The sequence below is a fragment of the Argiope bruennichi genome, chromosome 11 (assembly GCF_947563725.1).
Source record: "Argiope bruennichi chromosome 11, qqArgBrue1.1, whole genome shotgun sequence".
In the NCBI taxonomy this organism is placed as follows: Eukaryota; Metazoa; Arthropoda; class Arachnida; order Araneae; family Araneidae; genus Argiope; species Argiope bruennichi.
In genome coordinates this window covers 81,419,066-81,445,191 of record NC_079161.1, presented here as the reverse complement: position 1 = coordinate 81,445,191, position 26,126 = coordinate 81,419,066, and the positions used below count along the sequence as shown (strand labels likewise).

Sequence of the window (26,126 nt, the reverse complement as noted above, 5' to 3'; positions counted from 1 at the left end):
TTTTTTTTTTTTTTTTTTTTTTTTTTTTTTTTTTTTACTATTTTGGCAAGGAGCCAAAATCAAGAAGAAGAAGAAAATATTTTTAGATAAATAAATTCTAATAGCATGGTTTATCGTTTTCAGAATATTTTATCCGTCGCTCTATTTTTAACGCATCTTCATTTCCACTTGTTTGTTTTGATTTTTATCGTCTGGAGTTCACCAGACAAAAACGAAGAAAAATGAAGGCGCAAATCAATATTTTAAAGCTTTATTTTATATTATTACGTTTTTTAGTTTTAGTAACATTTATGACGTCAAAGGCAAGGTCTGGCGGATTTTGCTAGTTTATAAATGAGATCGAAAATATGAAAATGATATTTTATTTATATTTGAAACGATAGCATCTAACATTTCCTTTCAAAACCTGAATTTAATGATTAATAGACTTATCTTTACGGTGTTATAAATTCTATACTGTAAAAAATTCCTCTTAGTTTAGTTTAGCTTCACAAACGTTCTATTTCAAGACAACAGGAGAACTGTTTTGGGATAAAAATTGACATTTTCAACTTTGTTCAGATGTCGAGAACGACATCTGAACCGATACTTCGATAACTCAAACTTCCGTAGTAAACTTATGAAGAACGTTTGTTCTCTCTATGTATTATGTGCATAAAATTTCAGACGTACAACGGCTCACATTAGAAGAATCTGGTATTGAATATAGAAATTTCTTGTTGAGAAACCCAGGCATTGCAAGGTCACAGTAATCCAATCTTTTACCTGCTGTCTAGTACAGATGTTATACTATTAAGATAACTGGATTTCATTCTCTGTTCAAATATAATTTGTTTTTGCTCTAATTATTCCGAAAACATTTTTTTTGTTTCGTTTTGTATCATCTCGAAAATGGTGGCTAGATTTATTTCTAAAAATTAAATATAATAAGAATAAGCAATTCCATAAGCAGTCAAAAAATACCAATGATGTTTTTACTCACTGATTTAAAAAAAGTGAATGAAGCGTTTTCCGTTTTTCAGAGAGAATCGTTATTTTAACCGGCGGAAGTTATCTCTTCAAAAATTTCTCCGATACTCTCTAATAAACTTGTCATGCCAGAAAATGCTTTACACACCATTCGCATACAATACTTACGAAATATTAACTTTTGGCGTGGATTTAGCATTTTTACAGAATCTATCGTGCCATCCTTGGCGAGTTATTTGGTGATTAATCCCTGGCATGCGTTACAATATTCAAAAGTCGAATTTGTGTTTTAGACGCCTCTTTTTCAACCGATTGAAACCAAAATTTAACGCAAAACTGCACTTGTAGTGACAAAATCTCAAAACAAATTTGATATATTTAAGTCATTGACTATTTTATTTATTATATTTACGACTTTACTTACTTATTTTGTTTCGCGTTTACTTTACTTACTACTTTTAATATCGCGTTATTACTATTTAGTTATCGCGTGCTTTTGAAAGTACAGACCGAAAAGAGTCAACCTGTAGTTGGATTTGGCTAAAACGTTGGTGGTTGTTTACACTATAGATATCAAATCTGTGTACCGAATTTCATCCATCAGGTTCTCTTTGTTTTGTAGGTATCGTTCAGCTTATATTTGAACATGACGACAAACAGACTTTCATTGCGCAGATTTTTTTAAAAATTTGATAGAAACCTGCAAATTTGATGTTAAGAACTTATACCAACTTTCCGGTTTTGAGCTATCTTTGTCACAACCAGACAGACGGACATTTTCCAAAAATATGCTTTTCGAGACCAGAGAAGCTTAAAACGTGGAGATCCGTCAAAATTTCGAATTCGGATCTTTTGGCGATTACTATGCTTATTATACGAGATAAGTATATCTATATACAAGAAAAAATAAAAAGGCCTTTTGAGGATTTATCTTCAGGTAATCTAAGAGTTAAAATGCATGTATTTATATAGGATGAGGAATAAGTAGATAGCAAATTACACAAGCTCTGTGACCCATGCAAATATTACGAGCATATCCCGCAGAAAGCCTCACTCATTTACCCCATCCATGACAAGAGTATTAATCAACGACAACATTACTATCATTCTTCCAGGAGAACCAAGATCTTATTTATTTAAACGATAACTTCTCATCCACGTACTCTTGGTCATAACGAGAGGGTTACATTCCTATATAAAAAAAAATTGTCGTGTTTTTACATTTTGGTTACAAACTTTTACTTTCAAATTTTTAAATGAATTGACTTATGACTATACCATATTTAAAGCATCAGAAACTATGCGTATATATCACTATACGTATTCTCATTTAAAAGACATCGATTATTATGCTACTGAAAATATACTAAAGTGGTTTTATATTAGGTGCTTGCATGTATTTTAATCAGCGACATCTATTGGTAAACATGCAAAGTAAACAACGACATAATAATAATAAAGTAATAACCGACAAATAATAAAAAAAAAGTAATAAAGCTACAATGGTTTTGGGTTTTACTAATTTACTATTACTTTATTGTTATCAGTTTGAAAGTTTTCCATTTAGTATTATTGAGTTATTTAGTGTATGGAATGCTCCAAATTGCATTTTCGACATTCATTGATTTTTTTTTGTTTGATTTGAAAAAATCTGCTGCCGGAACCTATCGGACACTTTTAGAAATTTATAGTGATGCTGCTCTGTCATATCATATCATTGTAGGTTTTGGTGTCAACGATTTAAAATAGATTATTTTAATGTCAATGACAAAAAACGGCCGGGAGGACCAAAAAAATTCGAAGACAATCGATTGCAAAATTTATTAGATGAAAATAGTAAAAACTATATAGAAAATGATGGAAAATAGTTGATTGATATATGTTGTACCAATTTTTCTCAATAAATGCCTTTTTAAAGTGAAAAAAAAAATCAAAATGCATGCAAGTACCTAATATTAATAAAAGCTTCAAGAAATTACAAAGAGAAATTTTGGGTTATTTCTTTGAATATGTATTAGAAGACAGCACCTTGACATGAATTCCTAGCCCTAAAAATGGTTTAAAACTCCTCAACTTTGCAAAAACAAAATCTCCCTCGTGGCCTACATTTACGGCGTTCATAAACGCTTTGTTTTACTATCTTTCATAATTTTAAAAAATTATAATTCTAAGAGAAGTCAAGCAACGAATAATCATGTGAAATTATCTTGATGATTATTCAGCCAACGGTCTCTGAATTTATGGCACTCATTTTTTTAAAAATCAGATTGCGAGGATGTTGAACCTGTCTTTTAAAGAAACGCTTTGTTTTTCATCAGATGGTCCACTTGAAATAGGTCACCATCACAATTTTTCTCGCATTTTTAGAAGTTTTTATGGCAAAAATAAAAGCGAATTCTGCTAATTGAATATAAATGTGGGTCACTAAATATTGGATGCCTTCCGATTTTTATTTCATTGGAGAATTATACAGGTGTGAAGGAATTCCATTGCGGTTTTGAAAGATTTATTGTAAAAGCTGCTTAAATGAATTGGAATGTTATGAGTTGATTATGCACGATAAATTCATGAAATGTTTTTAAAGTTAAAATATGTCAGTAAAAAGATAAATCATTCTACTTTCAATTTGTATATAAAATAGTTAGTGAAGATTAAGATTACATCAAATTACATCAAAAATATGCTTTTGGAGGACTGTTATTTTTCTCCGATGTTATGTAGGAGCCATATTGTTATAAAGTCTCGTTTTTGGAGAAATATCATTATATATTTTTTGTCAAGATTTATATGTAAAAGCAATCATCTGAATGTCATACTGTAAAAGGATTATTGTAAGTTTTGTATCAAGTTATGCTAGTTTTCCTCTGAGCGGTGGACCTCGAATTCGGAAAAAAAAACCCTTTATTTTTACGAATTCAACAGTCTTTGTTTTTATTGGTATTCATAAAATTACATATAATACCGGTGTTTCTCAGTATTAAAAAAAAGCAATTAAATATATGCTTCTGTTAGTATTAACAAAAATACAATTAAATGGGCTGCTTTTAGCTGTATTAACAAGATTACAAGTAAATATGTTTCAATCAGTATGAAATAAATCCAGTTAAATGACTGCTTTTATCATCATATATACAATTATGTATCTCGCCATTATCAAAAGGATTCAAAATTTTTTAATGGCGCCAAATTCGTCAATGTCTCATCAAACATCGAAATCATTAAAATGGCCGCCATTCCAAAACAGAATTTAAAAATAATACTCATATGCCCCTTTTATGACTTTCATGCCAATCCAAAAAGAATCGAATTACGCACTCGATCATGTTTATTTAACAATTTGCAATCAAAAGATGAAATGCGAAATAATCAAATATTGATGGGATTCCACTTCGCCAATTATTCTCCACTTCGCCAATTAAAACCATGGTTTTAGTTTATCATATCGCCAAAAGATTAGCTATAATAATATAAAATTTAATAGAAACTTTTATTGCCTGTTTATCATATTAATTAAAGAATTCTTTAATTGACTTTATTGAATTATGTTGTCTCATAGGAATTTGTCGCCAAATCTCCTCAAAACATTATCCGCGTTAGCCATCTTGAGTTTAGTTAGACAGATAATAGTTTCAAAGCTTCGATTTATATGGCCAAAATATTGTGGAAGCACTTATGGGTCTCCAACATTTAATTGTATCAATAACTCGACTTAATTTTAACTCATGATAACTATTTCCTTTTAACTGCTTTTAGATATTGAACGATTCTTTAAAATTAACTTCGTTCAAGTATTGGAATTTGAAAATTATAAGTTGTTTTCCAATCCCTTTTTTTGACATCTTCATAATTCTTCATATTAAGACTTGCAAATTTTTATTAAATTATAACAGAGCTAAAGTTCAAATTATTCTTTCAATAGGAAAAATTTAGTCCCAATTGGCATCTAAAATAAATTGGTTTTTAAAAAATATAGTATTTATAAGCATGGTTGAGACTGTACTTAACTGTACTAGAAGTACTGTGTTAATAAAAGTACATTGAAGTACTTAATGAAACCTTCTTAAAATTTATTTTAAACAATTATATATTCTGTGAAACAAACGAAAGAAACAACTGCAATCAAATTTCTATATCGAAAAGTATATGGATTTAATATGATCAATAATTCTCAAGAACCATCAAAGTGTTTTCTATATACAGGGCAGTTAATTTACCTTAATTTTGAAATAAATTCTCATATATTTAATTCAGTTTTTGTCTAACAACTCATATTTTTTTTATTAATAGGCGCACCCCAAGCAGGTGGCTATGGTGCCGCACCCCCCAGCGGAGGTTGTCCAGAGATCGGTGTATTTGGCTGGCCTCACGAGACCGCTTGTGACCAATACTACAAGTGTGAAAATGGAACTTTCTCTCACGAGCAGTGCCCTAACGGTCTAGTCTTCGATGACAAGAGTCCTGTCTACGACTTCTGCACATTCTACTGGAAGGTAGACTGTGGAGAGAAGACTGTTGGTAAGCAACTAATTGGTATTTTGGTAGCAACGATTTCTCGCCAAATGTAATTATAACAATTTTTTGTTGTAATCCTAAAAGTCATTTACTACCATTTCTGGTAGCCATCTAAAATGGCTGATTTTCAGCGAGTGTTTGGAATTTTGAGAGATTTGTATTCTGAAGTGCCTGCCGAGAAACCATACGTTAATCTTAAGTCTTATAATCTGTATGTCACATAATATAGAAACTTTAGAGACAAAAATCACAGTGGCAAATGTTCACACAACACACTGTAGAACGATAACGAGTTTATTTGTATTTTTTGCGCTAATTGTTCCGAGATCACTCAAAAAGTTTAGAAAATGAAATTACGGTAACAGATGTTTATTTAACATAGTATGTATAGATCTTAAGAGTTAACTAGTGTTTTGTGCACCAATTGTTTCATACAAATCCTGAGCTACTCCAAGAAGTGTGGAAAGTAAAAGTGTCTTTTCAGATGTTTACATAATGCATTGTAATATGATCTCACGAGTTTACTTGTGTTTTGCGCACCAACTATTACATATAGATTCTGAGATAATTCAAAAAGTTTGGGAAGTATTGGTGCAGATATTTATTTAACATATTATGTATAGATCTCAAGAGTGTATTCGTGTTTTGTGAACCCACTGTTTAATACAGATTTTGAGATTATGCAAGAAGTGCAGAAAGTAAAATTGTCTGCAAATGTTTACGTCACACATTGCGCATAGATTTCACTATTTTTACTCATATTTTGCACACCCTATTACATTCAGATCCTAATATAATTCAAAATATTTGGTAAGTAAAGGTTCAGATGTTTACTTAACACATTGTGAGTGGATTACACGAGTTTATTCGTGTTTTGTGTCGCACGTTTACGGACAGATCGCGCTACAACTCACGTTTTCTGGACTTTCTACTCACATATCGCCTGCTATAGTATATTGTAGCTGCTATTTAGAAATTTCTTGAAGTCGATTTTGATTTTAACAAAGCTTTATCGTTTATACTCAAACACAAAAAGTTGAAAACTATATTATAAAAATTGAAGATATATTATCTCGTTAATAAGAGAATGCAAAAAGAAAATAATAAATAAACCTACTGTTGAGATAAAATGGAAAAAGAATGTGTTAAAATCGTATGGAACCGCTCCAATTAACAAGGCGTGGCTTAATTTTCAGATCTCTCGGTATTCGAATTTCAACAAGGAAATAAAATGAAAGTAGCAAGCAAAATAAGGATATATTATGATCAGTTTATTCTATAAAAAGTATTGTTTTGGAAATAGCTGCATTTGTATTTTTATTACCTAAAACAATGTTCAGACATTTTGAGTTGACAATAACATTTCTCTTAAACCTTCATGTTTTAGATTAAAACCAATGTATATTAACGGATGTTGGAGCCGGGGACTTCCGGCTAGAAGATCTGAAAATCTCCTTGATATAATGTTAATGTTTAGGATATAATGTTATTTTGGAAATTGCTAAATTTGGATTGTTTGTACTAACAAAGCATTCCGTTTCGCCTGCAAGTCATTATTATATAGACAATGGGTTTTTTCCCCTTAATCCTTTAAACGTTACACGAAAACCTAAGCATATTATCATATTTCTGAGATAGAAACTTCCTGCAAGAAAATAATGATCCTGAAATCTTTACAACTAAGATCCTCTGCAGAATTTATGTACCCAGAACTCAATACATATTTGTGTTTTACGTAAATAAATAATGCTTCACTATTTGCTAAGCACTTAAGCTTTCAAAATTCCGAGACTTTCTGTATTCTACCAGAATATTACCTTTTTAAATGAGAATTTGTGAAAGGCATACTAAATTCTGGCTATGTCCCTTCTACACCAACTATCATCCCAGTCCTTAACTTTTAAAGCATCATCGTCAATTTTATTTATAAACCTTGATTCAGTGTTTGATTCAAATCCTATTCTTTTAGAGCCACCCATCAGCACTCCAGGCTGTCCCTACCGGTTTGGTATCTTCCCGTCCGGCAGCTGCACCCAGTACATCAGGTGCGCATGGGGTGAGCCCAACATCACCGATTGTGAAGAAGGTCTGGCCTACAATGACGATACTCACTCTTGCATCTGGCCCGATCAAGTACCTGGATGTGACAGTGAAGGTAAAATCTCATCTTGACCAACTCTTTTCTTGCAGTGCAAATACTATATAGTGTGATTCAATTATCTGGTAGATATAGTTTAGATATAATAGATAAAGTCCTATAGATATAGACTTTCTCGCATATTCTCCAATAAAATTGTTATCTCCCTTTGTCTACATAACACTGTTGAATTCATATAAGGCCTCGATTACTTTACATGGCATTGGCGAACAATAATTACGAAATATCGATCACTGACATGAATTTAACATTTTTACTCAATCTATGGTGCAATCCTTGGCGAGTTATTTGGCGAGTAATAGTATCCTGGCTTTCATTATTAGTATACAAAAATCAAATTTGTGTTTTAGACACGATTTTCTCAATCTATTGAAACAAAAATTTGATCCGAGGCTGCATATCTAGTCACAAAAATCCCTTAGAAAATTTGATATATTTAAGTTACTGCGTTTTTTAATTCTAGCTTTTACATGTTTCTGAAATTATAGACTGATAGACAGTCAATCCGCTGCTGAATTTGGTACAAGATTTGACAGATGTCTACACAATAGATGTTGAATCTGTGTACTGAACCATATACATTATTATCTTGTTAAATCGTATTCGAACAGCCGCTATACACACGGACTTCCTCTGGACAGACATTACACAAAAACTGACAGAAATTTGCAAATTTGATGTAAATACCATGTATCAAATTGCAACCATCCAGCTCGAAATATTTTTAAGTTGTCTTTGTCACAGTGAGACAGACGGACATTTTTCAAAAAATGTGTTTTTCGAACTCAGGATGGTATGAATTGTGAAAATTCGCCAATATTTCTAATTCGAATATTTTAACTGTTACTATACTTCCTCTATACTTCGTACTCGAGAAAATAATAATGCGCTTTTCAAACCCAAAGAGATTTTAAACTTGATGATTCGTCAAAATCTCGAGTTTGAAGTTTTTGACGATTGCAATACTTCCTCTGTATTTTGTATACAAGAAAATTAAAGAAAAAAGGAATCCAATTACTTATTTTCTTACTTCCCTCATTTATAACTTTCCTTTCCCTCATAAACTTTTATTGCTATCATATTTAATTTTGCTATGCATACACAAACATGATAACTTGTTATTCGTGTGAAATTAGACTGCTACAATCGTTTTAGTTCGTGGTTCGTTTTCCGAAATGGGTTGAACATCGTATTTAATTGCACGAAACAGCACTTGAAGCTGCAATTATGTCATGAATCAATAAACATTATGATGTTGATATAGATACCAATATATTTGTAAATCAACTGATCTCATGGAATAATTTAATACTAATAGCATTAAATAAGTTAAAAACCTATTTTGTATTTTTCAAGATGATTATCGAAAGGGTGTCACGTTTTTATGTCATGATTATAGTTCAGTTTTCGGTTAGAATATAGATTATCTTGGTTAACTAGTATTTTGTGTTATTTTGATTGACCAGACTAACTATCTTAACCTGATTAATAAAGTTTTGATCTAGATTTGTTATTTTCCTATAGATAATTAATGCATTGCATTTCGTTGATAAAGTCTAGTTGATTCGAATCGTTCTGAATTTCATCATAACGATCAAAACGATCGTTCGAATAGTTTTGAATTTCATCATTTCTAAATCGGTTGAATTATGTCATAGAATTTAAGAATATAGATTCTTGATCGAATTTCGTTCAATACGCTTAGATGTATATTTATAGCTAAAGAAATTTCTACAAAATTAAGTTTATGAATATCGAAATATTTATTTCTATTTTCATATGAACAAATCCCAGGATTAAGTAATTAAAATAAAGTGATTTAAATTCCTAAGTTCTAATGAGTTTTAATTGCCATGTAGTATATATATAAATAAAATTTAAAAAAAGTCATCATAACATAACTAAAAGTCATTGTGGCTATTTATGGATGTTTTTACCATTTACTTCTAAAAAATTTGATCGAATTCATTTGAACTATGCATATTTATTCATAAAAAAGAGAAAGATTACAGTCAACTTTTCAAAGTAAAAAATTAATTAATTATTAAATCAATTTGAAATTAATTAAAATTTAGCCGTTTTTCTGCAGTAACTTTGGAAGAACTTATTCTCGAAAAACTGTTTTTAAATTATCTTGAAAATTCAAAATTTGGTCTTTTTAACGATAATAATATCCTTTCTGTGCAATTTTTCCATTAAAAAAATAAATGCAGACGATTTTGATATCAGGAAAGACGTAGATACACTTCTTTGCAAGGCAATAGGATTTTTAATATCACTATCATTATTTTTAAAATTTATAATTTATTTATATACATATCGATTCACAAATGATTTTATTGGATATAAAGTAATGCTTTAATGACATATAAAAACAAGCTTGTCTACCGCCATAATTAAAGAAAAGAAAGTAAAACTTTCGATTGTAAATGATTTTTTTTTTATTCTTGAAGAACAAGAATACATATGAAGAGCTGCTGGCAAAACTCATTAGTAAAATTCTAAAAGAAAACTTTAAAAATGGACCAGTAACAATTTTTAAGGAACTATGACTGATTAAATTTATTTTTATGTTTCTTATTAATGAAAAATCAATCATTGCTTCAAATTATTTTTAAAATATTTCTTATATTTCAGTACTTTTTATCAAAATTTGCAATACTAGTACAATAAATATCAAAAATTTATGAAAAAAATTAGCTGTCAGCTGTTTCTAAAAATTTCTTGATTCAATTCATAATCTAATTTTAATTTAAAAACATTTCAAATGATAATTGCATTTTATATATTGCAATATTTTAAACTAAATTAGATTTTACGTACTAATTCGTTTATACTAAATTAGTTTTTCATGCATGAAAAGATTTTAATCTGAGCCAAATCCGGTTATATGAACTAGTTAGCTATATTATAAAATCCAACTCAATTTAGCAAAATTTGTATATTTGTTTATTCGATTTGCTTTTCAAGATAAGCGGTCAAATTTCAAATGTATCATTTTACTAATAAAATTGTTAGGATTAATTCCCCTTCCTAACCCCAGATGGCAGTGCATTCCCGCTGTTTTAAAAGTTATGCAGAAAAGATTTCTTGTTTGCTTGGCAGTCAAGAAAAGTAGACGTTCACGTGGAGTGTGAGTAGCTACCGAGGAAAAGCAGAGCAGATTTATTTTAACGATGACGCAGAAACCTAGCGAGTTATATGAACGGTTATATGAACCTTGTTATATAATTCCTTGTCAAATAAGTAATTTATGAAGACAATAATTTTTATTGCCTTGAAGAAATATTCGTAACCATGATATGAAATTGCGTATCAGAAAGTGTGTAAAAATGAGGGATGGATCGATAAAAAATAAATGGATGACTAGTCAAGAAAACTGTTTCTGATTTTTCTTGAGTAGAATCTTCTATTTTTTGCAAACAGGAACACAAGGTAAGTGCTCATAAGCAGTGCAGAAATGTCACTGTTTATGACTGTTTAGGGGACAAACAGGGAAATGTCCCCTATATTCGACACAAATATATATATATATATATATATATATATATATATATATATATATATATATAATTTTCTCGGCGTACCTTCATTTAAGTATGTAAATATAAACTTTACAACTTTCTGAACCTGTTAATCAGACGTTTAATTCCTTTGTGAATACATTTTTAGTTTTTATCCTAGTTTCGTTTTCATGCATTAGTATTGAATTGCTTCTTTTCACAGCCATCGTCGGATTCAAGTGCCCATCCCAGCTTACTGGCCTGTCTTCCAAATTCTACCCCTTCCCAAGATACCCCCACCCCAACGACTGCCAAAAACTGATCGTCTGCGTCAACGACCAGCCCAGGTTGCTCAACTGCGGATATGGATCAGCCTTCAATCTTGAAACCTACACCTGCGATGCATTAGAAAATGTGCCAGACTGGTAAGGTTAATTTTCATAATATAAGTGACTTTGTAAATGAACTGCACAGTCACACTCCAATGAAAAACGATACATCATAGAAAGCTACAAGCGACTGCATCATATTAGAAAATGAAATATGTATTTATGCTATTTATATAGTAAGGAATGTAAGAAAATACAAACTGTTCAAGTAATATGAGGTGGTACACCATCTTGCATAAAAATGGTATTTTGAAGGCAACCTTGCTGTTGCAGCTTGAGAATTACAAAACTTGATGATATATTGAGATATCTTTTCCCTTCTGGGGTACATATAATGGGTCATGTGGGTGGACGCTCACATAGCATTAATTAATTTTTGTTTCTCTCTAGTAGAAGCTCCAGAACGTTAAATAACTTCCGTTTCGCTATACCAGGACTAATGTTAAATAACTTCTGTTTCGCTATAACAGGATTAAATAGCGTTAAATATCTTCCGTTTCGCTATAACAGGACTAAATAACGTTAACTAACTTCCGTTTTGCTATAACAGGACTAAATAGCATAACAACATATTGAGATATCATTTCCCTTTTGGAATGCATATAATGGATCATGTGGATAGATGTTCACATAACATTAATTAATTTTTATTTCTCTCTAGTAGGAACTCCAGAATGTTAAATAACTTCCGTTTCGCTATAACAGGACTAACGTTAAATAATTTCTGTTTCGCTAAAACAGGACTAAATAGCGTTAAATAACTTCTGTTTCGTTATAACAGGACTAAATAGCGTTAAATAACTTCTGTTTCGTTATAACAGGACTAAATAGCGTTAAATAACTTCCGTTTCACAATAACAGAAATCCAAAACGACAAATTGTTTCCGTTTTTCTGTAGTAGGAGCTGGATAATATTCAACAACTTTCTTTTATTATAATAGAAGCACCGCAGCATTAAATAGCTTTCACTCCTGTATAGCAGGAGATATTTCTTATTAAGTGACTTTCATTTCACTGTTATAGAAACTTCATAATGTTAAAATGTTTTAACTACATGCAAATAGTATTTTAATACACAGATTATTTATCATTGCTATTAAATACTAAATTATACTTAAACAAATTAAATGCAGTCGAATCTTTATAGATCGGATTTTAAGATTGCTGAAAAAAATTCGTTGCATAGAAAATCCAATATATAGAAATTTTAATTTCACAGAAATTAATACTGTAAATGTTTCATCTTTTAAACAATAATTATATTGGGCGTTTTTTAGGATAAAAGAAAATTTAAAAGTATCAAACTATCGAAAAAGGCAAATTTTAAAAATGTACAAAGATTTTTCAAAGTTATTGATTTGACACATTTTGGCAATTTCTTTGTTGTATGTTTTTTTTTCCCTTCTGATTTCTATGCCTTTTGCTAAGCTTAATTTCTCATTGGTTCTTGAAGAATTCATTTAAAGTCTTACTCAGTATAAGAAACTTAAACTGATTTAAAGTAAAAAACATGATTCCAAGGTAGGATAGGAATTCTTGGAACAAAAACTAAGAATATCATATGATTCAATAACAAATGTTTATTGTGCTTACGTCAGAAACTACCAGTTTTCGAAAATCTTTTATTGCAGGAAGAATCGGTGAAACAGTTTTTTCTTCATTTATACTCCTTTTGATGGAAGAAATCAATTAGATAACTTTGTATTTCATGCGGAATGTTTTGTTCCATATGTAGAAGCATTATTCGATTATAAGAATCAATTTTTCTATTGAAAATTCAAGATTCTAGGAAAAAAATTGGTACATAAAGGTTTTCGATAAGTGGAAGTTCGATACGTAAAAATCTTCGATATATGAATGTTCAATATATAGAAATTATTGATATATGGAAGTTAGATATATTGGCATTCCGATGTGTTTTTTAATTTATTAGATTCCCATTTAAAACTGTTTTCCTTGGCGCAGTGATACACTAAGGACAGTAAATAAGTATTTACAGTGATACCTTCCCATTATTGTCAATTTGAAACTAAATATTACAAAACTATGGAAGAATTTATTTAAAACCATCAATATAACAATATATTAGCAAAAGATATTTAAATAACTCTCCGTTAATCGCAATTCTGTTAGATATACACAATATAAGTTTTTTTAATCGATAAATTGCCAAATATGGCAAACTTCAAAATTTCAATTACTACCTTACACAAAGAAAACTGAATGATTCTCAAGCGAAACTTTATATTTTGCTGCTGTTATTATAGCATCACTGTGGCGTGTATGTATGTTTAAGATTGGCTCCCTATTCTAGAGTTTGGCGTCAAAATCGTATGGAAACTTTTAAGTTTGGTGATTGATTGTGGTCGATTGGAGGACTAAATTAATTTTATTAAGATGACCTATAAGATAAACAGAATTTTTTTATGTTAAGCTTTATGTTTTTTTTCACACATATTTTCTTTCATTACAGCAATCTGCGTTACAAGAAGTAAACGAACATGACCTGAAGCTTGGAAGCGAGATTCTACGAAACCTCAGTGCCCTTTAAATGTTTGTGTTTTATGTGTATTGTTTGTCAAGTAATCTAAAAAAAGATATGTACTTTTTGTTTTTCTAGAAATAAATTGTTTTAAAATTAAATGTGTTAAATAATTATGCAATGTAGAAAATGAAATAAAGTAGTTGGCTATTAATTAACTCAGACATGACCTAAACAACTGAGGATGATTTTTAAAATTATTTACCATTCATATAAAATCCAAACTCTAATATTCTATATCAGGTACCAAATTTTCTGCATTGCATTGTATTAATTAGAATTATTTGACATCAGTTACATTTTCATTTTTTTTAAAGTTAACGTACGAAATTTGCTCTGAAATTGAAAGTAGATTTGAATTTTCATATTTCAAAAAAATTGAATCTTTGTTAATAATAAATAAGAACATGCGTGTGTGTGTGTGTGTGCTCTGTACTCCACACACACGTTCCTGGATCTAGAATTACCGAAATTGACAGAAATATATTTTAGAAATTCGAAACGTGCAACTCCTTGTGATTTTGTTGAAATTTTAATTAATTAGAAACTAAATGGAATTTTAAATTTTTCTACGATAACTTCTCAAAATGACATCGCATAAAAATTCTTTATAGCATTTTAAAAATAAAAGAAATGTTTTTTTTTTCATTATACCAATTTAGCCCTCGTAAAATTCTATCCTAAATTTTGCTAATTTGAAAAATATATTTTATGATATATTTGAAATATTTTTTTTCTGTCTTTTTAATACAATTCTAATTGTTTTTATTCTTTCAACCAACGTGTAATCTTTATTATTGTTGAAAGCTACAAAAAAAAAAAGATTTTGTTTATTATCTGCACAATTTAATTGAAGAATTAGTAGGCGAGATTATAGAACCATAGTGGAAAACATGTGATAGACTGACTTCCATAATCAAATACTTTTTATTGTGTGTAATATACAACATGTTTCAAAATTCTGTAGCTACTTAATGTTTAAGGTTAACAAAAATTTTCATTTTTTTTATCAGAATCTTACCAAGGTGATATTTGGAATGAGAAATATCACGAATTCAATCCATAGATTTTTTTTTTTTTTTTTTACAGATTATAATGTATAGTTAAGATTTTTCAAATTCTAATTCCTGAATTCAATAACAATAATATTGTCGTATTCCGAATAGCAAGCTAGAGGTATCTAAAAATCTTTTTAAAAATTTCTTCGTAATTTTCCCATTGGGATATATATAAAAATAAGAAAAAGCATTTGTGACATTTTAGAAACTTAATTTATTGATGCAAAATATATTAAATTTAGTTAAGAATCATAACATAAACATGAAAGCATAACTATCTACATAGCATTCATTAAATATGAAATTATAGCTATTTTTTTAATCTTATTAGCTATACTTTCGGACTTTTAACAATGCTATATAGTTTCCAACGATCAGCTGTTTTAGCTAGATTAATATAATAGTATAGTCATAGTATCCGCCGCTACCGCTGCATTTATTTGTTCTATTGTCTAGTAAAAAAGAGCCCCCCCCCATATATATGAGCGTGTATTTGTTTTCTTTTATGTCTATCAATTTTCGAATTCTTACACTCAATCTCTGAAAAAATTATATGACTTAATTCTAATAAATAATTATTAATTAATTGCTACTCTAAAGCTTTGGAATTAAGAGACATTATAGTTTCACCATTTGGTACATAATATATTATTATACAATAAAAACTAACAAATTTATCAAGTAAAATGAAATCATTTTCAGTGAATTCAAGCTAACAAAATAAATAGCAACAACAAAAAACAGATGACAAAGCACACTGAGCGCCTTAAAAATTTAAAAAAATACTATAATATGTAGAAAAATTAAATCAAATAACTAAAGAAATTGCAATAATTTTTAAAGACAGTGTTGCATGTACATATAAATAATTTCTATGAATTAAAAATAAAAATTAACATAAACAATTTAACTTAACATAAACAGCAACTTAACATAAACAATTGCAGAAATGCATGAATGACAAATCTGTTTAAACAGTGAATATTTCGACAAAAAAAAAAAAGAAATTTACAAAAATTATATTTAAATTAATTTCAGATAATAATTAAAATTGAGAAATAAATAGTATAAAAATGAAATTCCTATGATCCGGTTTTAAGATGATGTAAAATTATTTTTTATGCTGTGATTTGTTTAAAAGTTTTGGCGGAAAAAAGAATAGTTTTTCAACCTCTATTCCAATGCCATTAGAAACTCGTTGAAACTTTTTTAATACCACATTTAATCTTTCTAAGTTTTAATAAACATGCTGGTTTGTTTAAAACACATTCTTCCTAAAGAAAATAATTAATGTTAACATTCTTATCGTTGCAAAAAAACATGTGAAACATTTATCAGTTTCAGTTTACACTAGCTCACATCACAAATAGTTTATTCTCAAATTAACTCAATCATAAATTAAAGAAAAATCTACAACTTTTTTTGTACTAACATAATTAAATATTCCTCAGACACTTTTGATAAAGTACTTAAAAAAACTATTCAAAAATAAATATTTAAGTGCTTCTTGTTAAAATAATATTATTTTTTTATAATAATAGACAATTTGAATGAACTGTTTTGATATTTTTTTAACTCAGTAGCTAGTAAAATTTTATCTTACAGATAAATTTCATTGAACGACCTTTCTTGTCTTCCATTAAAAACTTGAACCCATCTCTTAATGCTAAATCACTCAGCGTTTTGTTCATAAACTTCACAAATTTGTCGGAGATCTTCAATTTATTTAATGTTCCTAGCATTAAGAAAGCTGATGACAGATCCTAATTCACACGTCATTAAAGGATAATAACTTTAAAAAAAAGTATTTTAAACTCTTGCAGCCAACGCAATACTCAGAGATCTAAAAAGGGCTTCTATTTACTAATGAATCATATAATCACAAGTTGACTACTTTGACTTGTGTGCCTCTAGGTAGCACCAGGGGGAACTAAGGTTGAGCTTTAAGGTTCTTGACCGGCCACGGTACAACCCTTCCCTAAAGAAGTACGTCTCGTCATCGTTAAGTGTAGCCCACCCCACACCATTTCTGCATCCACCCTGATGACGAGAACCAACCACCATGCTAGAAACTTCTTATCCTCACAACTGAGGTGCTTTAAGGTTCTTTACCGGCCACGGTACAACCCTTCCCTGAGGAAGTACGTCTCGTCTTCGTTAAGTGTAGCCCATCCCACACCATTTCTGCATCCACCCTGTTGGCGAGAACCAACCACCATACTGGTAGCTTCTTATCCTCATAACTGAGGTGCCTCCCATTGGGACATAGATGAGTTAGCTAAATGGACGTGTGGGCGTAAAAACATGAATGCAGAGCAAAAATTGAAAATCGAACTAAGTTTCTAGAAAACACTTCGAACATATGCTTCAATAGTGGACAGAATATACCTAGAGCAAGTTTTATGTCCCTTTGCGCTTCTGAACGCTATAACTCAGGAATGGTACGTGGTGTATGCATTTATGCGTGTGCACTGCATGGAAGTGAATGTGATTTTCATATCAAAATTATAAATTTGTGTCCAAGATTAGACAAAATCGGACGAAAGGTTTCATATTCTGCTTTATCGTATATCCGTGAATGAGCAATTCTTTTATATGTGCACATTTATTTATTTCGTGCATCTCGGAAAAGGCTATAACGATTTTGATCAAATTTAATATTTAGATAAGGTTTTGCTTTTAAGTTTATCTGTATAGGTGACTTTTCTGGAAAAAAAAAAAAAAAAAAACGCAATTTTACACACACAAATTTTTTTTTTATATAATTAACTGTTAGAATAAATATATTCAACTTCCACTTCGAAGCGTTGGCAGTGCAGTATAATTGTGAGAACAACGTCAATGATGCGGGTCCTCGGTCCGAGTCACACCTTTTGAATTTGTTATTTATGCATTTATATTTTATAACATTATTTTATTACTTATGCATTTATATTTAACATTTTTGCTTTTTAAGTTTATTTACATGTGTCTTTTCTGAAAAAAATATGATTTTACACACACACACAAACCCCCGGGGGGCACCTCGAAATGAGGATGAGATGCTTCCGGTATGGTGGTTGGATCTCGCCACCCTGGAGGGTACACAAATAGGTACACAAATAATTGGTAATACACAGAGATATTGGTAATAAATAATTATAACAAAAAAGAGCGATCAAAGAGAAATCGCAGGAAATGAACACTTAAAAAAGAGATATTGTTATTAATATTTACTCAGGTTTCTTAACTCAACTGACTGACTCCAACCTTCCACCTTTTTTTATAAATTCCGTGATAAAGCATCGAAAGTTCTAGAAAAAACGCCGGAACTCGAACTCTGATAGTGTTATTATGAAATTCTCAGATATACTGGATCTTTAACTTTTATCGCCAAATTCGCCACCAAGTCGACAAAGGGTCATGGCTAGAGACATTGATTTGGCAACCATTCAACAGTCATATATTGATCATTTCCGGATCTGAAGATCCTCCACGCTTTTGCGCATGCGTTCATTTAGACAAAATGGCAGTGAGAGGAAAGAAGAAAGGAGGAAAGGATTACATTTAATAATAAAGTAAACTAGAACTTAGGAGATGCATAAATTGCGGATAACTTGTAATATTGTCAACAAAAGCAAAGATACTAATTTACACGAACGAACTTCTAAAACAGTTTTTATTAGACAGACCCCCGCCCCGGGGGGGAGGACCTCAAAATGAGGATGAGATGCTTCCGGCATGGTGGTTGGATCTCGCCACCCTGGAGGGTACACAAATAGGTCGGGGATCTGACTTCTCCCATCGATGACGGGACGTACTTCCTTCGGGAAGGGTTGTACCGTGGCCGGTGATGGCCCTTAGAACTCAACCACAGTTCCTGCCAATGTTGCTGTTGCGGCGGCCCGATCATTCAGCCTTATGGTTTAAATCCGTGTGCCTTCGTGGCGGGTCGGAGAGTCAGTTGGTTGACTTTACACACACACACACACATGCACACGCTTCACGAACACAAACTTTTTATAACTAAATATTAGAGCCTTTTTCTATCTAATCTCATACTGAAAATGTCGTCTAGCGCCATCTCGGAGCCAATTTCACTATGATAAAACTGAGTGTAAGCTGAAAAATATCAGTAATGATAGATAAACTGTAAAATGTATCAATATTGTAATAGAGCAGATTGTTTCGACTAACATGTTAAAATAAGTGCATTCATGATTTTTTTTAATGACCAGTTCATACGTAGGTAAGATTGAAAAATATTCGTATGTTATCAGTGCTTGATTCATATCGAAATATTTTCTCTGAAAAACACAATTTTACTAAAATAAATAAAAAATGCCAGGAGAAGCTTGGTCTTCCAGATTTTTTTTTTTAATGTTAAGCTACCTCCACATTGTAAACATACACACAAAAAAAATCGAGATTAGAATATTCCCGCAGGATTTGTGTTGGTATACGTGTATTTGTGTTTGGAAAGGAAAAGATGCAATAGCGCAACAACCTAGACAGCTGAAATTTATGTAGTCTTGATGAAAAAACTGTACTTCTGCTTCGCAGCAAGAGAATTACTGTTTTTTTTCAGTCGAACCCCTAAACTTTCTCACGTATTTTCTAATAAATGTATTATCTCCATATTCGAAACAGTCTTCATGATGAAGTGATTTCAATCGTGGTTATAAAAAAAAGTCACCTGGTGTCACATCTGGTGATTAAAGAGCTAATAGAAAGGCACATGATTTTTTTTCAAAATTTCGGAAATAATGATTGCATTGTGAAAAAACAAATTATTGTCGAAAAACTCTTGAATTATTTTGGCAGAATTCAGGTCCTCACTGCTGTAGGAACTTTTCTCACAATATCTTAAATTGTTATGGATTCAACTAAAAAAATGCTCTTTCAGTTAAAAAATTATTTTTTTTTAATTATGTAAAAATAAAATTCCAAACTCTTAGATTCCAAAATAGGCTTTGTTTTAAATCTATATAAGATAGAAATATAAATACAGCAGTTTCAATGATGCTAAAAAATAAAAACGAATTCGAAAGTAGTTGTTTTAAATTGAATTGCATCGGACAACCTAGGGAAAATGGTCTCCCCAAAATTTTCTCGCATTCTCTCTAATAAAGGTCATATCCCCCCACCCCCTCAAAATACTATGGATCTTGGGTAAGGCTGAGAAGCCTTGTACGGTATTAGCGTACAATAGTTATGAAATGTTAAACTTTGGCGCGAATTTTGGCGTTCTCGCTGAATCTATCACATCACTTTTGGCGATTAATATCTGGCATGCTATTAATAGTACCCGAAATTCGAATTTCTGTGTTTAGACGCATATTTTCTTAACCTATTTAAATCAAAATTTGACACAAAAATACAATTGCATTTTGGAGTTATCCCGTTTAAATGCTTCTGAGAGTACAGACAGACAGATAGTCAACTCCTTGATGGACTTGACTAAAAACTTTACAGGTGTCTACTTTATGTATGATAAATTTGTGTACCGAATTTTATCTATCAAACTCTCTTTGCTTTGTAGTTATTAAGCCAACTTTTATTCGTACAGCCGGGCAGTCAGTAAAATAGATTTGTATAAATTATATTCCTCTGAATGTCGAAATATTTTCTCTGAAAAAACACAATTTTACTAAAATAAATAAAAAACAAGTTCGATGAATATTCTAAAGTTCGATGTAAAGACGGCATACCAAATTCCATCTATCTAGTTCAAAGGGTCTTGAGTTATCTTTGTCTCAGACAGGCAGGGAAAATGTCATGTTCAAATCTTTTGACGATTATTTATCCTTAATTCATATATGAGAAAATGAAAATGTCGGGATTTACCAAGAACGCTTAGAATGGAAAAAATTTCTAAAATCGGTGATCAAATTTTTTTGGTCGCTACAGTTTACCTATTCTCCAATTTTTGTCTATCATTCTTGATTCTTTTTCGCCTTTCCTTTCTAATTTCTGAAATATACAGGGTGTTTATAAAGTCCCGGACCCATTTTGATGTTTAATAACTCATAAAATAATAAAGATATAAACACACTTATGACATTTATTGATGGAATAACTCATATATTTTCCTTTTCAGGTTTGAATATTTTTACTTTTGTAAATATCGTCTGCGCGTGTGGTTAATTTCATTTCCCAGTCTAAATATCTGTACTTTTCTAAATATTGTCTGCTTATTAATTGCATTTTTCTCTCTTTTGTTTTTGTCAACTATTGCAATGTTATGTTTACTTTTGATGTGTTTGTTCTATGTAGTACTTTTGTATGTGATGTTTTATTCGAGCGGATATTAAGGAGAATGCATACACCACAAGAGAAAGCACAGATTTTATGGTGGTCCATAGAAATGAAATCAATCGATAGTGCAAGCACAGAGAAATTTCAGAAGAATTTACCAAAAAGATCCTCCATCCAAAAACAGCATCTTGCGGTGGAAAAAGAATTTTCTAGAAATTGGAAGTATCGAAGATAAGAAACGTTCCAGACGTCCTTGCACAAATGATTTTGATGCTGAGCGTGTCAGAGAGACATTTTTACACAATCCTAGAATATCTGTGAGATCAGCGGCAACAGAATTGAATATGCCAATTTCGACGGTGTACAAGGTTATTAAGAAAAAATTAAGACTGCATGCATACAAAGTTCAAATTGTTCAAGTTTTGGAACCGAACGATAGACCTAGGAGGATGGCCTTTGCAACAGATATGCTAAGGAGGATAGAAGATGCTGCTGATTTTCTGAAGAGCATAATGTTCTCCGATGAAGCATCCTTTCATGTTTCTGGCATTGTTAATTGCCATAAAGTGCGCAAATGGCTCTGTGGATGCCGACATGTTTGTCGCTACCTGGCGTGAAATTGACTATCAACTTGATATTCTCCGTGCGACGAAGGGGGCGCACGTGGAAGTTCATTGACAAGGGTCATGAAACTTTTTGAGTCTATTTAACCATTTATGTTATTAATTTAAATCTATCTTTATTATTTTATGAGTTATTAAACATCAAAATGGGTCCGGGACTTTATAAACACCCTGTATATTGTCTTCATTTCAGATTCTAATGAACACCATCTTTAATCCTTTTCTTTAAGCTTATTTCTTACATTTGATGCAAAGAAAAAGTATTGTAATCATTAACGATTTCGAACTTTGAATATAGGCGAATTTTAAACTTTTAGACCTTTTTTAAATCCGATAAACCCATTTTTGGTATTATGGCTGTCTGTGAACTCAATGAGTCTAAAACACTGGAGTAAACGAAATGAAATTTGGTTTATAATGTTTACACCAAATTCGTATCTTTCTAATAATTTTTTAAGTATTTTTTCTAATTATTATTTAGTATTATTATAAATTTACCGTCTTTGGAGACCAGCTGGATCTCCGGGAATGAATATTTAATCTTATTTAAATATATAATTATAAATTCATGTTTATGATTCCACCAAATAATCAGACATTAAAATCATTTTTTTTTCAGCTATATTATTTCATCTCTGTTTAATGTACACATGAACTATTAAAAGAAATAACTACTAAAAAGAATTCTTTTCTTTTACTCGGAAAAAAAACACTCAATCAGATATCTGATGAAGTAATGGAACAGCATTTGCTCCTCAGGTCAACAATGTAATTTATAGTTGGAAATTAGACAAGAAAAATATTTTTTTAAAAATTGCTAAAATTCTGGAAAATTTTGCACAATTATTAAATTGGTATCATTAAAAGATAATATTTTTCTAAAATTTTGAAATTTTGCAAACTTTATTTTTTGTGCGATAGTATTTTTGGAAGTTATCAGGAAAAGTGTCAAAATGCAACCTAATTTCGAATTAATTAAAATTTATAAAAAAAAAAGGTACAATGTGCACATCTTTACCCTCCAAGATATATAAATATAAAAATTTAGCATCGTAGGACAACACACACACACACACACAGTGCTCTGCTAATATCAACGCAGAGCTAAAACCATTACAATAAATAACAACAAACAAGAATTCTTAGTATGCCATGTTTCTTTTTGAAAGCCGGCATTTCTTTTTGAAACAGTAACAAATAGTAATCACACAGCCGTTAAAAACAAATATTCAATTAATGAGAAATGTAATGCTCAGATAAGTCATGATACAGTAAGATAAAAAAATTCATAGACAGTTATTTATTTAATGTTTGATGCATACCAAACTATAACTCACTAACACGCATTTATGAGAAAACCAATAAATTACAAACACCATAACTTGCATGTTGATTTTACGTTCCAGAGAATACACAATCACTTTGTTGACCTTCCAATAACTGATTTCTTTATAATCTCGAACCTGAATTGTGCATGAAGTCCGTTAAATGTCTGTTCTTCTTTGTTGGATATTTCGTTTATTCTTAAGTTAAGATCTTGGAATGGTTGTTTTATTGGTATTCACAAAATAATATTTAAACATCTGCTTTAATCAGCGTTCACAAAATTGCAATTAGTCTGCTTCTGTCAGTATTGATTGAGATAGTTGCAGTCAAATCTTTGCTTTTATCAGTATTGAAATAATTGCAATCAAACCTTTGCTTATATCAGTATTGATATAATTTCAATTAAATGTCTGCTTTTATCGGTATTGGATGATTGCAAACGAATCTTTGTTTTTATCAGTTTTGATGTAATTGCAATTATATATCTGATTTTATAAGTATTGATATAATTGCAATTAAATGTCTGCTTTAATCAATATTGATATAATCTCTTTATTAATAATGGAAATATTTTTTTAAGCAATTTTAAAATCCATTCAAAAGTTTGTCTATATACTCAGTGCAAGTGAACACGATGTTAACTTCACAATCTTAAGAACTGGAGAAACAAAAATTGGAATGCTATTCAGCATTTGAAATGTGAGCCTGTATTAAATTTTAAACAAATTATTGACTGTCTGTCTTTTTGTATTTTCATATGCATATGAACTTTTTCAACAATGCAACGAATTACAAAAGACAGAAATCTAGTTTGTGTTCATATTATTAAAATTTTAAATTTGTGTTAAACTTTAATTTTAATTAGTCGACAAAATGGCTGCCAAACTGCATGTTCGATTTTCTTCACTATACTTAAAAGCATATAATGCCTATATGCGAGACTCTGGAAACTAAAATCTGAGTCTAAATTAATTAAAAACTTAATCCGACCACAATTACTAGTTTATTGAACAATAGTATAGTTGGAAATACTTAATTTCTGATTAACGAAAGTTTAAATCATCATAAGAATAGTTTATATTTGCTTATCAGAAAACAAAACTGTTTGGATCTTATCCATTATTTTGATGCAGATACACGTTAAAAAGTTCTAAAACTACCTTTTGAATCACAATTGTTTAAGTAAGAAATTACCGAAAAATTCTCAACATGCATTTTTTTAAAATAATTTTTTGAACTCATTTGAAATGCAACAAATAAAGGCAAAATTCATTTCGTACTTTTCGTAACACGCTGACACACAGTGGAATGACTAATTTTAATTTACTGTCTTCATCAGCTAAATATACTATATACAATATATTAAAAAGAGACATCTTTGCTCATCAAAGTACAAAAAATTTATTTTTCTCTCTATACGCAAGAACACAGTTACGCAGAAAACATCCAATTCCGAATTTATATTTTAAGATATAAATGTTCACTCCAAAAAATTTCAAATGTTACAATTTCGCATCAAAAAAATAATAAATGAATTTAGTTAGTCAACAGTACAATGGATAGAATTTTGTTCGTCTTTGGTCAATAGCTAAACACACTGAGACATAATTTCTTTACTTATTTATTTACTAGCTGCCTTTGGCGACTAGTTGTTTGTCCATGATGTTAATAACATTATTTTAATAATGTCATTGATGACTTACACTTTATCACACTCGCAGTAATATTTTGGACTATACTAATAGAATAAACATAGAACATTCTAATAGGTTAACTATGACTGCATAATGGTGAAATTAATTGGCGAAATCGATTCAGCCGTTGAAGCTGGGGTCTGTAGTCAAGGTTTCGATGTTTTATTTTGAGATTTATCTTGAAAATGAAAGGCGGAGGAGGGTAGAGCAACATTACGGATTTACTTAAACATCACAAAGCTTCAAATGAAATAAAATTGGCGAAATCGATTTAGTATTTAGGACTAGATGATTCGACATCGTGTTTTTTTCTTTCCATACAAAATGCGCTTTGAAGAAGTGTTTTTGATATTTTGAACAAAAATTGGTGTAAGGGACAGGCAATCCCTGACGACTATCTCCGAATAGTGAGCTTCCATATGGAACGAAAATTGACAAAATTGGGGGTGTTCGTCAGCTTTGTGAAGGAAGTACTTATTCTTGTTTATGCTACTTATTTTTAGATTTTTGAATTTGAACTACTTTTTTTGAGGCATGAAAGTGCAACAAGAGATTTACGAAAATAAGCATATTAGACTTTTTAATCAAATCACTAAACGATTCCTTTTTAAAACAATCTTAATAAAAACTATTTTTAAAAACATACTTATATTAATGTACTAAAAAAATATATATAAATATATATATATTCATATTTTTCACTTTTTAGATTTTAATTTATAAATCGTATTAAATCACTATATCGAATTTTTTCCTAACTCGCTACATGATAGCGCCACGCTGTGGGATCCAAATTTCATTAAATAAACCATTAGCTTATAACCAAATTATGAAAATATTGTCATCGGGAACACACAAAATTCCAGCATATCAAATCCCATATTTACAGACATAAAATAAGTCAAATGAAAAAAATATAGTTCAAAAAAATTAAATGATAATATTGAAGACTAATCTAAAAAAAATCAATAGAAAATAATACGGAATATATAAAAAAGAAACTGCTTCCTAATTCTACATTTTTGTTCATAGTTCCATTGAATTTCATACCGAAATCGATTTCCACTATCTAGTAAAAATAGATTATATATTAACGGTTTTCTGCAGACGGAAAT

General features: G+C 30.3%; 1 protein-coding gene across 1 annotated transcript in view; it reads left to right on the top strand.

The window, feature by feature from the left end:
- Positions 1 to 14,174, top strand: part of LOC129957210 (protein obstructor-E-like) — a 39,439-nt gene extending 25,265 nt beyond the window's left edge. Inside the window, exons 2-5 of the mRNA XM_056069433.1 lie at positions 5,257 to 5,484; positions 7,451 to 7,636; positions 11,366 to 11,567; positions 14,005 to 14,174. Of these exons, the coding sequence (XP_055925408.1) occupies positions 5,257 to 5,484; positions 7,451 to 7,636; positions 11,366 to 11,567; positions 14,005 to 14,026 (638 nt within the window). The 3' untranslated portion in view covers positions 14,027 to 14,174. The remainder of the gene's footprint in view (positions 1 to 5,256; positions 5,485 to 7,450; positions 7,637 to 11,365; positions 11,568 to 14,004) is intronic.
- The last annotated feature ends 11,952 nt before the right edge of the window (positions 14,175 to 26,126 follow it).